A 16,252-nucleotide genomic window follows, 5' to 3' on the forward strand; every position below is an offset into this window, starting at 1 on the left:
AGTGCATACATTTCACTGACAAACTCTTCTGCCATTGGATGAAATTGTGGATGCTGTCTACTTCTCTCCTTTTTTTTTTTTTTTTTTCTTTTTAAATAGTCTTCTTGGCTCCCAACCTGCTTTGCCTGGTTAGATTTCCCCTTCTAGCTAAAAAAAGAAATTAGACTGATCTCCTTTGGCAGCTGTAAAATGGCTGCATATTGTGTATGTTTTCTTGATGAGCTTGCTTGGGATGGAATTTGGTTTTCTTTTGATGGATACACCACTTTTAGCACGATGTCCCCACGAGATTAGCAAGTGTTTCGATTTTTTAGAGGAACTTTTATGTGCATGTAATGTCATGTATGCCATTTCTATACAGCGTTATGAATAGCGCATAAAGCCACTGGAACAGGGAAATGGAACTGACTGAGGAATGTTTCCCCAGTGAGTACGCGATATGATTTGTGACGGGGTCTAATTTTCTAATCACAAAGCTTCAGTCAATGGCAAAATTTCCATGAGATTCAGGTTTTAATTCTTACCACTTCCCACAGCCAAATTCAGGCGTGGTATAATATATGAAACTGCCTGTGCTGGGTCTGCCCTAGGAGCAGTTTAGTCCCATGTCCTGCAACGACAGCGCCCAGACACGGATGCCTGGGAAAGAGGGCAAGCGTATGCAGCAGTTCTCACTTTCTTGCTTCCTCAGCCTCCGGTCTTTTCTAGCTCATAGTCCCTGAGCTCCTGGTTTCTGCATATATTACAGCCCACAATGGAGAGAGAGAGCAAAGAGGTGCAACTTCCACCAAAGACAACAGATACGACACTGAAAAGCACCGAAAAGCAATGTGATTGCTCTGTCTTCTCGTACGGTTATGTGCATGAGCTTCACTCTAGCCTGTGTTTCAGGGTAATGCTATTATTAAGAATAAAATCAATGAAGGACAAAGCAGATGTTCCAAGACAATAAGGAAAAGGCCAAAATGAGTATAAAAGGGTAATAATATTATGAGATCTTTATTATTATAATATTACGAGATGAAGTGGCTGGCATTCTGCCATTCTCTTGTCCAATATTTAATTTAACCATGAAGGTCTTTTGGAAAACTGAAGTCAAGAGAGTCCAGAGGGGGGCGGGGGGCAATGAACATACTCTTTCTTGAAATTAAAAGCTTTTGTGAGGTGGAGGTGGGATCCATTCTGTGTCTTCCCAAGGGGCTGCAGAGGCGTGGGTTGGGCGGGCAGAGGGGGATCCTACGGGATTAGTTTTCGGGCTGATCCGTGAGCTGTTCAGGCTCATCATACTGCTGTTCATTAGCAACTCATGCAGGGGAAGTGGCAGAAAGGTGCGGATGAGGAAACGAGATAGACAACTGCACCCACCCACCACAGCTTCTTGTTAGATCAGCTTGTAGATCAGCAGTAAAGCTGCCATCCCAGGGCTGTACATTTGCTTTTTCCTGCCGTGACTGCCGGCAGAGTGCTGCATCTCCAGGCAGGCTTCATCCCAACGCCGAGCTGCACAGCCAAGCAGCTGTTGAAGCTGGGGCTTACGAGGCTTTCAGAGCCAGAATAGGCAGTCTGCGAGGCATTGCCATCTCCAGCTTGGTGGGTCTTTGTGGAGCCAGGAATACTCCCAGGCAGACTGGCCCAGGCCCAGGGCATGGAGACGTGCGGTCGGTGTGGGGCAGGATGCCAGGGACACAGGCAGCATTCCAGCTGAACCCTAGCTTGAGCTCAGCAACTGGCTTGTTTCAAGTAAAGCATTTTGGCCTCATCATCTGGGCATTTTTTCCACCTGCATGTGGTTACACAGGAGTATTTTCAACCAGCTCGTCATCACAAGTCTTCAGTTTGGAGTAGGGGCAAAGAAGAAACAAGGAAAAAGTTACCTTTGGAGTTATATGAGGCAACCTGAAATTCAGCTTATGGCTCTCCTCAAGGAACAGGTCTCCAATGGATGTTTTTCCAACTAAGTTTTATTTAAATATAAGTGCCCTTAAAGTTGCCTGAAGTGATAATTGTGGGTTCTGCCCTTTGACACCAAATTTGAACTTGTAAACAGGAGAAAAAAAAAAAAAAGGAAGTGTTCAACAGAAACTCCACTGGAATTACCACTGGTGAACTGAAAAAAACTGTAAAATGGCTTTAGTTTTGTTTGAAACTTCCCTATGGCTTGTAAAAATTATATTGAACATACAACACTCTAGAATGAAATCCTGTTTATCTAGCAAATAACAGCAAATAAATGCAGTTCATTTCCAAAGAGGGAGGGGGAAAAAAGCAAGAGGGAAAATGTAGTGCCCGGGAAAGGGTTAAGGTAAGAATTTTTTTACCCTTTCTTCTCAAGGTAGTAGCCAAAGAGGACCATTTCATCCACTTGTAGCTGTTAGAGTCTTGCTTGTACTCCTGCAACAGTTTACACTGTGCTTAACTGTTTCTTTGTGGCTGCAGCAGACGATGTAGTGTCTCCCTGCGCAGCAGCAGAACAGCTCCAGCTATTCAGAGGCGAGAACTGGAAGAGCTCCTAAGAAAGGAGGTCTGTGAGAAACCCAGCATTATTTCAGCATATTCGGCATACTGGGCTCTGCCTTCCTCCTCCTCGCCCCTCCTCTTCTCCTTCTGTTTATAATTTCCTTTCCTTGGGTATCTGTTTCTGAAGTCACTTAGCCTCTGTCCTCACCTAACATTTTGACTTCCCCCTGTTTTTTCACCTCTCCTTATCTCCTATGATTTCTTCTTGTGGATTTTGGACACCAAAGGTAGTTCTGGTAAACATAAGGTCGGTTGGTTTGTTTGGGGTGTTTGTGCGTGCAGGTGTGCAGGGGGGAATGTACAGTGACTTATGTTAGCTTATGTTAAGGCTGTAGCGAACTCTCATTTCATACCGGACTGTTCTCCCCACCTTCAACACCTCTTTTCCCCTCTTCCTTTAAGCCAGCTGCTCCTTTTTCCTGTCGACTGTGCTTTTCTCTTGCTGCTCACTCTCATAGCAAATACACTTGCTCCAGTGCTTTTGCTTCCTTGCTGGCTTCCTGTGCAATTGCAGCTGCCTTCTGCCCCGTGACATCGCAGAAACTGCCTCATCCAGCTACAGACCCGTTTTCCGGTGATGGAGCCTCCTGTTTGTTTTTTGGGATTGTTTGTCTGCATGGCTGTGTCCAATCATTTCCTTGTGTTCACCAGCTTTTTGTCCTCCCAGTCCGTCGTCCCTGGGAGTGATCACAATGACGATGACCTTAACCTTGCCTTTCTTCACTCTGCACACTAATACTGTTGCAGATGCCCACAAGGTCTCAGTTCCTTTTTTGGTTCTCTCCAAGGCAGAGGCACTGGGTCTGCAATTTGGGCTGGCCACTAAGAGCAGTGACCTTCTTTACCGGAAGCAACTTTTCACAGAAACTCGCAGTCACTTCCCCCTGACAGGGTGACGTCAGTGCCCGGGAAGGTGATTTCTGGGGAAAAGCAAGGTGTGGCTCAGTGACATGTGTGATATGACTGCCCTAGCTGCTCCTGTGGTGGGAACAGATATCAGCAGGTAAGCTTAGACACCGTTGGTTCCTGTGTGTCCTGGTAAATGTAATGGGAAACAATCACTCAAAATAGCAATTGCCACTTGAAAAATATGACTCATTTTGACACTCTTGGCTCTTTTAACTGTATAAGCCATTTGTAGGGTTCTAATGACTCAGTGCAAAAACTCCCCTGCACAGCCTGGGAAAGGCGAGGTCAGTGCTAGAATTAGCCCCAAACCGAGTCCACCAGGAGACTTCTAGGGAGGCGGTCCTGAATGAAAGGGGACCCTGAGCGCTGGCAGCTGTATTCCAAGACAGGGTGAAAAGCACCAAGAAGTGACTTCCAGTACTAACCTGACCAGCCGCTGAAAACAGATGCCTTTTTGTCTGGCTTTTGTTTTCAAATGGCCAATAAGAACAGATCAGCACTGGCACCATTGTCTGTCATAAATGTGTTTTCACCCAGTGGAAGACTGTGGTGAGTTGTAAACAATTATGGCACTGAGTAAAGCATAATCGATTGCAGAAGTGCCACAAAGGATACATTTGCCAAAGCACGGTTTAAAGATTAAGATCTGTACAATGGCGCTAGCATGCTTAAGACAGTGAAAAGGAGGTATCAGCATCCTCTGGGGTGAAATGTAAAATGGAATGTCATAAAAAGACTTCATAGCCCTTTACCGTGGTTGCATTTTCTGCATCACAGCAAAGCTCTGTCTTCTGCTTGTCAGAAGGTCCCTCACTGATAAAAATGGTATTTTGTCTTCAGAGTAACTAAAAAATAAATGCCATGTTTCTTCTCAGATGCAGACTTAGTTCACTGTTGTCCAGGGAGAGATCCTTCTGTATGCTATGGGTCCTGTTCATTGCTGTAGTCTTGAAGCTTTATGTTGGGGTCACTCTGCTAAAATCAGGAATGGCAAATTCAACTGTTTATAGACGCCCCACCACATGTGTTCATGGGAGAAAAATCTGGAACCTACAGGGAATATTACAGCTTTGTAAAGGCTGCATCCTGTGGACAAATCTTCTCACACTTCTCCTTTTCTTCCACCCCTGGAGAGAACATCTCTTTTTCACAGATGAAAGGTTCCCTCCTCCTAGACAAACCTGATGCCGATAAAGGTCAAGTTAAGCTGCTTTGAAACTCTGGGTATCCATACAGCTCTTAAAGATGCAGATAAGAAGGAAGTTTCTTTGTGGAAGCAGGTCGTTGAAATAGGAGGGTTTTGAAAGCTGCAACACAAAGATGCCTCTCCTCCAGATAAAGAGATAAGCAGATCCACCCAGAGTTCTGAGGCTTCTAGCATAAACGTTACAGTGTATGAAGAGAGAGGTGGTGCAGATCTGAAAAAAAAACAGGTGAGGTAGGAAAGCTAATCCTGACTCAGAAGAATGTTTAGCCTGACCCCAAGAACAAGCCAAAGAGATCAAGTCTACCAGGAAAAGCCTTGAATTTGGGAGCAGCTTGTGTGTTTTATTTTCTGCGTGGTTTTTATTTGATTCATTCTGGGCGGAGAAGTGACCGCCTGGCTTCATCACCGCTTCCTCCTCCCCCTGATTGGCGCAATCAATGAGACACTGAGTCGTGATTAGCTGCTTTTAGCAGAAGGGTGGCCAGCACCACGGTGTTCACCTTCCTTCTGTATGTAGCTGTAATAGCAAATTTGGTCTGCCTGGCCTTCCACAGGGTTTTCTTACATACTCTGCAGAGAAGCTAAGGTTTATCTGACAGTATAGGTGGGGCCGGCTTCCTGCTTCTGTTCTCCTCTTGACATCCACACTGAATTGATGTCGGCAGCCCTCCTGGCAGTGGTTGCTTACGCATGGCACTCTACAGAGACGCACCAGGTAGTTTCCACCAAGGTTAGCAGCAGTTCCGGCAGACTGACTGCATAATTTCTATTCAGGCCATGTTGTCAAATTTCCAAGTATTTGGAGGGAAACCTCATTGCAGAGGAGTAAGCTGTGCATCTGAGAGGGATGAGGACTAGCTAGAAGCAATGAAGGGTGTGTAACTAAGTGAAGGCATGTTTTCTGTATTTAAGCGAAGATTATTATGGAAGAACTTTTTAAAGGAAGCTTTTTCATTCTACCCATTTGAATTTGTTACCTGTATATCAATCCTGTTCACAACTGAGAGGAAATGTAATTGACTTCCAGTTGTTCATCTTCTCTAACACAGTTGCCTGCAATTCTGTTTTTCAACGGAGATCTCACAAACCCAAACAAGAGCATTAAGTACGTTCTTACTCAAACAGAAATGTCAGAGTACTGGAGTACTTATAGCAAAAAAACCCTCTCCATACCTGCCAAACTGCCACATCTAGCATATACCTTTCTGCCCCAGGAACAATGTCTTCTTAGAACAACATTTTTTTATTTTTTATTGCCAGTGTGATACAGCTAAAGATGATGAAAACCTTCAAGTATGTTTGACTTGAGCTTATAATATGGGCACTCTACAGAAGGCTGTAATGAAATGGCTGCTAGACTGATCAGTACAAAATTAATGAATAACACTCTTAAGGTCACTGAGTTTTCGTTGTTTTTACTGCTGTTTGATAGCATTTGCCAAACTCAGCAGAAATCCCTCCTGCCATCATACTGGGAACTTGCACATTTCCTATTACAAAGGAAACAATGATCAGCAGATGCTGTTGAACCTCTTAAAACCTTCTGCATCACTATTTGGCACTAGTTTCCAGCAAAATTTCACAAACAGCCTGTCTCCCTTGGTCTGACTACTCACTTGTATTCTTTTCCACATCGGTTCTTTGAAAGGAGGTAACGTGCTCATGGACCGGCAATGCTGAGAGAAGGACCAAGAGAACCCTCGAAAACCTTACAAGAGCCCCCCTCCCAAGATACAGTGAGAAAACTTCAGCCCTAAAACTAGAGGAGGGATGGGAAACTTATGGTCCAGGGGATGCCTACAACCTGCAGCTTAATTCTTCATGTTACTGCTGAATAATACTAAGATGTTTGAAGTATTGCCATCCTTCTGAAAGCCACGGAAACGGGAAAAATATTTTGAATGAACAACTGCAATTAGTGAGTCATCAAGGAATATTATTAGACATAATTATTCTGTACTTCTGACCTTAAAATATTCATCTTTGTTGATTTTTACAACAGGTAGCTAAGACATGTGAGTGACTAGCATGTCTCAGCCACTTCTGGGACGGAGCACTGAGGAGGACTGACCAGGAACGGGAAAGAACAGAGTAAAACCAGCCAGTAAGTGAAAGATTAGCATTATTCACATTGTTATTTACTCTCAGTAAAAAGCTCTCAACGCTGCTCATACCAGTGTTGCCTGGGAATAATTGTTTGCAAAATGGTAGGGCTGTTGCTAGGCGGCTGAAAGACAGACGGTTCCAGCAACACCAAGCCCTGGAGCAATAGCGAAGTATTATCTAATATCCGAGAAAGCCCTGGTAATGGCATTTGCTGAAGGGAGAAACAGGCTGAAAAGGAGGAAATGGCTGACAAAAAATAACTGTTGCAATCTCATAGCCTCATGTGGAAACTCCCCACCTATGAACAGTATTCATGTGGAAAAGCACGAGCTCTCTCTTTTGTTTACTGGAACTCATGGACGCTGATGTCACAGGCCAGGTTAATTCCTAAGTTTTATTTAATGCTTTTGTCAGAAAACACCCAGCTGCTTCCTAAAACGTTAATACATCAACAGGAAAGTGGAAAGCAGTGACACTGTGGGAACTGGGTCAGGGCATGTTGTTACACCGCCGAAGCCTACTGCTGGCTTTGGCCAAAGGGCAGGCAGGAGCACGCACACCGCATGCGCACCTGCCCGCGCAGCTGCCTAGTGGAGGCACGCCGCAGCGCCGACATTCAGGGAGCAGGCTGAGAGCCAGCGTGAACAGAAACAACATCGAGCTATTTTTTTTTTTTTTTAATTAACGTTTGTCAAACTTGGAGAAAAGCCCAGGCTCCAAAATTTGGACGCAAAATTCAAAGAGCTCAGAAGCTGGAAATGTTCACATATGGGCCCTTCATTTATGCCTAGTCTTTTTTATAGGTCATGCACAGATGACTTAATTGCTTTTACTATAACTTACAATTAGCAATATGGGGATTTTTTTTGCATGTCACAAAATTGTATGCGCACAGCAGAGCTATACTCCAAAAAAGTGGCAGAGTTTAATAGTAGGTGGGCATTTGTTTTCCTTTTCAAGAAACAATCTTCCCTGAAGTTCCTCTCTTCCAGGTGGGGGAAGCGGGGAAAGCCTTTAATGCCATCAGCAGAAGAGAGTGAGAATATTTTGACCAGACCTGGGAATTGTTTGTAACAATTAATGGCTTCTCAGACTCACGTGAACCTGAATTCTCACCTGCCTGCACAGCACTCACCGATGCAAGTTCAAATGGTTAACCCTCTGTCATTACCGGAATACCAAATTCTTGCCATGTGATTGAAAGCCACCGATAAAGTGTTGCAATTTTAGTATTAAGTCATCAACTCCACAGAAAGTTGCCTATGTGAGAATTGCATTAAGAGGTAAAAATCCAGCCCTTACTTTGCACTTTTTACCCGCACGCACATAATATTCGGTAAATCATGCTGGCTGCTGACATTAGAAGAGAATGGGGATTGGAATATAACATGCATTACCCTCTTACTTTAATAAATATAACATCCTAAATGGCCCATAAGCAGCACCTCTATACGGCAGCAAGCACTAAGGCTACTTCCCATTCCTAGCAAGTCACTTGCATCAATTACATCCTAGCCTGGGGATAAGACAGCCTGGAGAAGTAAGACATTGAGTCATATTACGAAGTTCAGAGGGATTTCAGAGCTGCAGACCCCCTAGGAAGTAGCACGATGCTAGTGTTCCTTTCCTGGAGCCTTGGGGAGTGCAGGCAGGAGAATGAGCTGGCTACTGGTGAGCCTTCCTCAGCCACACATTTCCAGGAGCCAAGTCTCAGCTCTCCCTGGGGCCACGTACTAGGCTGAGCTATTGCAGTCCTCACAGCAAGGACAAAACCCGTGGCTTCTCTGACCCGATTCAGCAAATGAAACTCCTTGTTTGTCCCTCTGCGCTACTTCTGGATCTGTCTACAGCTAGCTTCTGTTTGGCTTCTAGATGACATCTAACAGTGACACCCTGCCTCCATGCTGGTGTTATTTCAGAAGAGTGAAAACAGCAAAGGCCCTGGGAAGAGGAGAGCTGTATATAAAAGTTAACTCTTACCAATAGTCCTTCTGCCCCAAGTATTCTTCAGAAGAAGAGAGACTGTTTTAAACCACAGCACAGCTTCACGTGCATCCTACTTAGGGACACCTTCGTTTTGTTGCTTCAGTTCTGACACTGCATTAGGTAATGAGCAATGTATGAAATAGTGTGAATCAAGTGATTTCATTTTAATGTGGCTTCTGCTTCCTGCATTGATCCAGTAGCGGAATAATTACACAGATAATTGCTTCTTCTAGAACAGCCTTTCAGGCTGCTTGTGACAGACCTCATTGCTCTCCTCATGCTTTTAAGGAAGGTGGTGTGGCCACTTGCTGGAGCAGCAAGACTGCTTTCAAAGCAGGGTCGAGTGGTTTTACTATTTAAATGGGCAAATGCCATTCTTTGCCAGATGACAATTAAGGGCCACGTATCACTCGAGACAACAACAGAAGTGTCCTGCTCAGATTAATACAGTTTAGGCAGTACCATGAAAAATAATGTAGATTAATTACATATAATTAGCACACTATGTTAGAATTAATTTGTCTTAAAGGAAGCTAGCTTTTCTTCTGGGGATTTTTCTACTACATTAGAGGGGGTTTGACCATGCTTGTCTCAATAGATTCACTTCTAATAGAATAAGAGGCTTGATTCATAAGGGCAGGGTTTTGATTAATTTTGTTTGTCATATTAGCATGAAGGAGGAGTTTTTTGGGGAAAGTATTTACACAAACAGCATTTACATTTGCAATCCAAAAGCCTCAGTGACCTGCTTTGCAGGCGATGCAGAAGGGGACTGCTTTTATCTTAAATTGAAGTAAACGCACTGTTAAAGTAAACATGCAGCAGCAACACCACCTAACAAAGGGAACATGAATAATAACTTTTCTAATTTAAGCTGAACGTGGGAGGATATAGGTAGGCAGCAAAAGAAGTTGGAAACCGATTTCCCGTGTGATTCATGGATTTTTTCAGCAGTTGCTTGCACAGGTAAATTATAATAGCTGGCATTTACATATAGCTTTTCACTTATTAAGATCTGATGGGTTAGGGGCTTTTTCTTTTTGGCAAATGAAATACTGAAGCACAACGAAGTTAAGAAGCTGGCTCATGGTACTGACTGTGTCAAGTGTCTTGACTTTTGGAGACAGAACAGATCCACTGATTCTGCAGAAAACTGCTCACCTTTAAGTGAGAGAAATTAAGAGTAAAATGAATGGAATTACCTACAGAAGTTAGGGGAGGATTTTTATATCACTGGAATTGTACCAATATTCTCCACGGCTTGTGAGCAATGGTAACCAAAAGGATGTACTAGTACTTTAATAAGATTATGTCTGTGTTCCATGTTCCTTCATTACTTATGACGTCTACAATCACTCCCTACCTACACGTTTACTGAGACAAAGGGAGCTCCCTGTTGCCATTACATTTCCAACCCCTTCCTCCTACATTCTTCTCATTCCATAGTACACAACTAGATTTGGCAACATTTTTCCTTAACAGAGATCAAAACTAGGTGTCCTGACACAAGAACAGAAAACAAGAATAATCCAGATGATGTCTGCAGGGCTCTGCTACATACTATAATGAAAGCAGCATTTGACCCAATGCTAATATAAGTGACTCTGAAACAGTGATGACATAAAAAAAAAATAAATTAGAAAGCCAAAAGTAATTTCCAAACAATGCTTTCCACATTCTCTGGTCTTGTATAGATCTCATTATCATTGCTTCTGTTACAGGCAATATAAAAATAAAAATAAATAAATGAAAAAAATCCATAGTAGTCTGTCTAGAGAATCACTCCAAAGAAAAAATAAAATATAATGGTTGTCTACACACAGTGGTTGTCCATTCACATATTTGTGTAGGGCTGCCCAAGGAGCATTCCAGTATTATTGCAACTATTGCAACATTAGTTCTTTGCTTAATTCCTCAAGTGGAAGCAACAATTTACTTTTACTTGCAGCTGAAATCAATTTTAACCCAGCCTTTTAGAAAGGATAATGCTGTATTATTTCAGTATCAGCAATTAAATACTTCAGATTAAATGTACGTACATGGCAATTTTAGACATTTAAAATTCATTTCAAGTCCTTTGCAAGCAATTTTCTTTCAGCACTGTAGAATATCAAGATTACAGGCTGTCAGTATCATTCTATAGACTTTCACACTATATAACATTCTCCAATGAAGTAGAGACGTGTTCACTAATAAAAATTTATTGGTATATCTGGAAGGGATCCGCAGTAAATTTTTACAGCACAAAACTAAATGTGACTCCATGCTGAGTTCAAAGCGTGCATGTTACTTCTTAAGAGTGCATGACAAGCATCTTCTTAGAAACAAAAGAGAAAAATTAATGCCCCCCCTTCCTCAACAAAAAGGAGCCTCTAAACTAACAAAAAAGCAAATGGTAGAAAACTGTAATTTGTGCAAACCAAGTCAGCTCCAAATGATTTTAATAGACACCTACTGTGGCTTCTGGAATCATTGTTGCATGCATATCTCTAGTCATATTGGATTTCTCTTTCAGCTTTGACTGGAGTAACGTGTGTTCCATTACACCAATTTGTATGTCCATCTGAATGGTTTCTTGCTTCAATTTCGTTAAGGCCTGTTTAATCTTCACAAGAGGAGCTGTTCAAAAAAAGATAAACAGTGCAACTCTGTGTCAGCTACTTAACACAAAAGCATTATTTTCTATAATTCACTCCTTAAAATTGAAGAGTTGAATGAACAAAAGGGCGTTCTACTCTAAAAGACTTGATTGTACTGATACATCATTTTTAATATGCAAGACACTTTAATGATAGAAATAGGCGATGACAATTTTGCTGTCTTCTTGACATCTAAGATATGCATAAAGATGTGCATCAGCATTAAGATAGGTTTGTCAATGATGTGTTTTGCTCAGCTGAAAGCCTCATCCTGATAGCTGACTTGGGGTTTGGTAGAGAACTGAAATGTTTTGTGCTCCATACTTTGTTTCTAATCCCTTGCTTCCCAATCATATCACCCTAGGGATGATGCTGCTGCGGCATCATGCTGCTTCTTGTAATTCTGGACTCTAGAGTTTACCCTGACCCTTGGCAATGCCATAATACGGAAGAGGTGCTGCAAGGCACAAGAGTAGCTCCTTCATAGTGAAGCAAGAGTGCACAAAATTTATTCACACAATATTACTTAAAACTACTTAAGTAAATTAACTGTAATGGTTACAGATACATATGCATACAGCTTGCACATTTAGCCCTACTGTAACATGCATCGATTTATTTCTGCATTTGTGCTCCTTATATATTTGCAACAGAATGCATTTATCAGGAAAAATCTCAAAACACCAAATCCCAAGTCTGAGACAAATTAATTCAAATAGGTATGTAGTTTTAAGTATTAAAAGTCCAAACATCAAAACACGAAAATGAATTTTCTCCTGACTCCAGCCAGCCTTAAGGAACCTAACAGCTACTGCCAGTAACTATTTCAGGGCTTGAACCTGTAACGTGCGAATTTCTTCCAGTGAGTCGATAGCTATTCAAAGCAGAGACAAAACCTTTTTTTTTTTTTAATAGAGTTTTACAAATAATTTACCAAAGGGGAAAATCCTGGAATCCCCACCTTCTGCAGACTTATGTAACCTTTTCAAAGATGTTTAGGCTCCTGATTTTCTTAGATGCCTTTTAAAATTTTAATATTGATATTTTAGACTAGTCATTCATTCTGGTCTTGTTTTATTTTTCTTTAATAGCAGAAAAATCATTCACCTGTCACAAACAAAACATACTTACCACCATCAGTCATACTGCTTCCTTTCTCTTCTGTTTCCTGCTTTACTCTCTCTAGCACTTCTGTAATCTTAAAATAGATATTTTTTCTTAATTAAACCAGATGAAGTGTCAAGATAAAAAAAGAAAACAGAAAAATTCTCTGCTGAGTAAGTGCATTAATTTAAAAAAATGAACTAACCTGTCTTAGTTGTGTACAGAGGAACATTTTTTTCAAACATTAAGAAAGTTTTTATTTAACTTTAAATAGATTAATGTAAAAACTACAGCAAAAAGAATAACAAGTTGGCCAAACAGCATGGCTTTACTAAGAATTAGCGCATCCCAAAACAATAAAAACAACAGTGTAAGAGTTTACAGTATGATGCTGGGTGGAAGACGGGAACCAATACCCCTGCAGACCAAGATTCACCAAATGACCATGCCAGCTACGCTTCTGGAAGTGTCAGGACCGCAGCAGGTGATGGTGGGAACCTGAGAAACAGCACTGCAGCAAAAGATGGCGCAGCAGTCAAGCCTACTGACACTGGCGCAGGTATAGGTACGTAAAATGCGTGTATGAAGAATAGAAGTGCGTTTCAGCACTGACTATTGACCGGTTTGCCTTTGTAAACCATGAAGAAAAAGCAAATATATGATTCTAAGGTACAGTCTAGGTAATAATTTAGTATTGTTGTCTAGAATATAAAAATGGCCCTTCTTTAAGGCTTCAGTGAGGCTTTTCAGTAACAAAAAAGAAACATCACTGCATAGTTAATGCATACCTACAGTGGTACTGGTGTCGCTAAGTGGGCTGAGATTGGATTGCATGCTTGAAGGCAGATCAGTAGTAATATCCAGTGTGCCTAGTTTGTCTCAGATACGCACCACTGCATCTACATAGTTCGAAGGCTGCCAACTAGTAACATATTCGTCATTACCAACCAGTCAGTAACTTCCAAAGCCCAAACACATTATAAATCTGAAGTCGTCATAAAGTACTCTCTTTTTCAAGCTTACTTCCTTGAGAGTGAAATAGAAAGAAGCTCTTAATTCTGCAGAATCCATACACTCAGAAATCTTTGGCAGGAAACTCTCGTTAAACTGTTGTATTACCTACTACAGAACCACAGAATCGCAAGGGTTAGAAGGGACCTCGGGAGATCATCTAGTCCAACCCCCCTGCTAAAGCAGGCTCTCCTAGAGCATTCTACACAGGACTTTGTCCAGGCGGGCTTTGAATATCTCCAGAGAAGGAGACTCCACAACCTCCCTGGGCAGCCTGTTCCAGTGCTCTGTCACCCTTAGAGTAAAGAAGTTTTTCCTCATATTCAACTGAAACCTCTTATGTTTCAGTTTGCACCCATTGCCCCTAGTCCTGTCGCTGGACACCACTGCAAACAGACTGCTTCCATCCTCGTGACTTCCGCCCTTAAGATATTTGTACGTGTTGGTAAGGTCCCCTCTCAGTCTTCTTCAGGCTGAACAAGTTGGACTACAGTTGGACTAGATGATCGTTGTAGGTCCCTTCCAACACCTCAAACATGTCTTACAGTTTCCAGCACATTCTTATGGTGTGATCTATTTTTTGTGACTACTTATTAAATGACAAAGTGTCTGGAATAAAGTGGGTGTTTCAAACCCAAACAACAGAGCCATAAAAAAAAAAAATTCTGAATTGGACAAAGGGTTGAAATATTTGGAAATCAGGAAGTAATTCTAAATGAAATGCCACAAAACACTCAACATGTTGACGCAGATAGGAGTCTGGGGATTATTCTTTAAAGTTGTCAGAGTAGTAATTTAAAGGAAAAAAAAACCAACAGAAAAACAGTTCTAGGTATTAAGATAATTTGACTGGTATGGGCGAAGTTACTCTTTAGTCAAATATTGCTTTTAAGTTCTTGGAAGATGAAAATTCCAAATTGTTAATTTTAGCTAAAAATTAAGAGTTAATCTTAAGGACATGACTTGATTAATCCTCAATAATTATAGGACACAGGTTATAAAATGCAGAACATTTACCCTCTTTTACAAACTGGGGAAATGAAGAGCTCACAGTAGTTTGACAAAATTCACAAGTTAAAAACTCAACAGCAGCCTGGGTTTAACATTTAGGGACTGGACTAGATCGCCTCCACTAAACAAACTAGAAAACACATCAGAAAGAACTGGGTTCATAAAACCACAAATGCTAAATGTCAACTCTCTGAAGATTGTTTTAAAATAAGCAAAAGAAATTATGTGAAGATGTGTTTTACCTCAGAAAGCACTTTAATTCTTTCAGTTACTCCTCCACTTCCCTCCTGGTACTTCTCTTTAGCCTGGAAAGAAACATGGTTTTTTGCTGCAATGACAAAGCTGAAGAGATGTATGCAGATAACTCAGAGAGAACACCCAAACTTGCTCTCACACGTCCCAATTCCAGAAACTCTCCCACAAAGTCCCAACGACATTTACAGCGCTACACATAGGAGGACAGGCTTGAAACATCAGCCCCTGTAATGACTATCATTCAAAAATTTAAAGCAGTTTTAAAAATTATAATAGCCCTAATACATACACAACAAGTAGTATGCTTTCTAATCATTTACGTGAGGAAATAAAATTTGCCAGAATGCAGACAGAACTGAATCCTGAAACCCAAGATACTTCTTCATCAGCAATAAATTACTATCTTGGAAGTTTCTTAAAGTTTAAGGTAAACAGAAAGCACAGAGGTCAAATCCTGTTAGCCTCATTTTAACGTCATGCCCACAAACAGGAGGACTAGCCAAATGGCAGCTCATACAGGCCTCCTAACCAGGGGATCAAAAAGCTTCGCAAACAGCACTCTATTGGCATAAAAACTAAACGAAGTGAAGAAGTAATCAGAGCGCTTTGTGCACATTAGCACGAGTAATCAATATGAGAGATGAGTGCTGGACTGAGACTGTAGTTTTTCCACTCGTCGCAGATGTGTGAACTTCACAGGGAAAGCAGAACTAGCAATTTACTAGCTGCTCAAGATTGGCAACAGATTTACATAATATTCAGGCAAAAAACATTTACTTTCCCCTGTAGAGTAGCTGAATAAAATTGCTAGTTTAGCTTAAAAACTGTATCATTTGACAGCCAATCAACATTTCCCCTGCTTTATACCCAGCAGCAGAATTCACAGATAACTCCTCCGAGTCTTCTTTGCCTTCACCCCCACTTAATAGCAAGGGAGTACTAGAGAAGGCAACAACAAAAGATCAGAGCATTACCTCACTCAGCAAGGCTTGTGCTGAACGGTACTCTTGAACCAAGTGCTCCAACTGATTGTTGATGTACTTTTCCCTGCTATGGATCTTTTCCAATGTTCTGCTGATTTCATTATGGAGTTTGTCAAGGTAACCCTAGAAAATCATATTCTGTGGGTTGACAGTATACAGATAGTATGCAAAGGGTATTAAAATGGTGCTGTACGTAAGAAAGGATATGGAAGCCTACAAGTGAGAGAGAGAAATAGTACAGAAATGCGGTGTTTAGCCAAGAAAAAATTATTCCTAACATGATCTGGTTTGCCCACCTCCAAAACACATATTTCAAGCTTTACTGCTTCCATCACTCTCCCCACTCCCCAATTAATTACCAGTATCAATGTCAGTAAGTTACTCTAACAACAGTATTTGACAGTATTTTGGGGGTTTTTTTATCAGCACTTATTTTCAGATTGTATTATTGTGTTTTGCCCTCTGTAGTCAGGATGTACTTACATGAATGCATACATTAATGAACCCTAATATCCCTGTTAACC

At 41.4% G+C, this 16,252-nt stretch overlaps 1 protein-coding gene and 1 long non-coding RNA gene across 4 annotated transcripts in view; one reads left to right on the forward strand and one right to left on the reverse strand.

Annotated features, from left to right (window-relative positions):
* Positions 1–1,822: 1,822 nt before the first annotated feature.
* LOC118452634 lies at positions 1,823–10,449 on the forward strand. 3 transcript variants are annotated; one of them, XR_004842431.1, is made up of 5 exons: positions 1,823–3,520; positions 6,282–6,551; positions 6,636–6,737; positions 7,732–8,022; positions 8,612–10,449. It is a non-coding gene; the product is annotated as an uncharacterized LOC118452634 (long non-coding RNA). The 3 variants fall into 3 exon arrangements; XR_004842432.1 differs by lacking the exon at positions 6,282–6,551 and having other exon boundaries at positions 1,823–2,764; positions 3,306–3,520; XR_004842430.1 differs by lacking the exon at positions 6,282–6,551 and having other exon boundaries at positions 8,612–10,448.
* Positions 10,450–10,533: 84 nt separating this feature from the next.
* The window catches only part of IFT57 (intraflagellar transport 57), a 23,959-nt gene continuing 18,240 nt past the window's right edge, over positions 10,534–16,252 (reverse strand). The window contains exons 7-10 of the mRNA XM_035897583.1: positions 15,720–15,851; positions 14,733–14,795; positions 12,496–12,562; positions 10,534–11,344 (exon numbers count right to left, since the gene is read on the reverse strand). Of these exons, the coding sequence (XP_035753476.1) occupies positions 11,166–11,344; positions 12,496–12,562; positions 14,733–14,795; positions 15,720–15,851 (441 nt within the window). The 3' untranslated portion in view covers positions 10,534–11,165. The remainder of the gene's footprint in view (positions 11,345–12,495; positions 12,563–14,732; positions 14,796–15,719; positions 15,852–16,252) is intronic.

The sequence above is a fragment of the Egretta garzetta genome, unplaced genomic scaffold (assembly GCF_000687185.1).
Source record: "Egretta garzetta isolate BGI_Z169 unplaced genomic scaffold, ASM68718v1 scaffold367, whole genome shotgun sequence".
In the NCBI taxonomy this organism is placed as follows: Eukaryota; Metazoa; Chordata; class Aves; order Pelecaniformes; family Ardeidae; genus Egretta; species Egretta garzetta.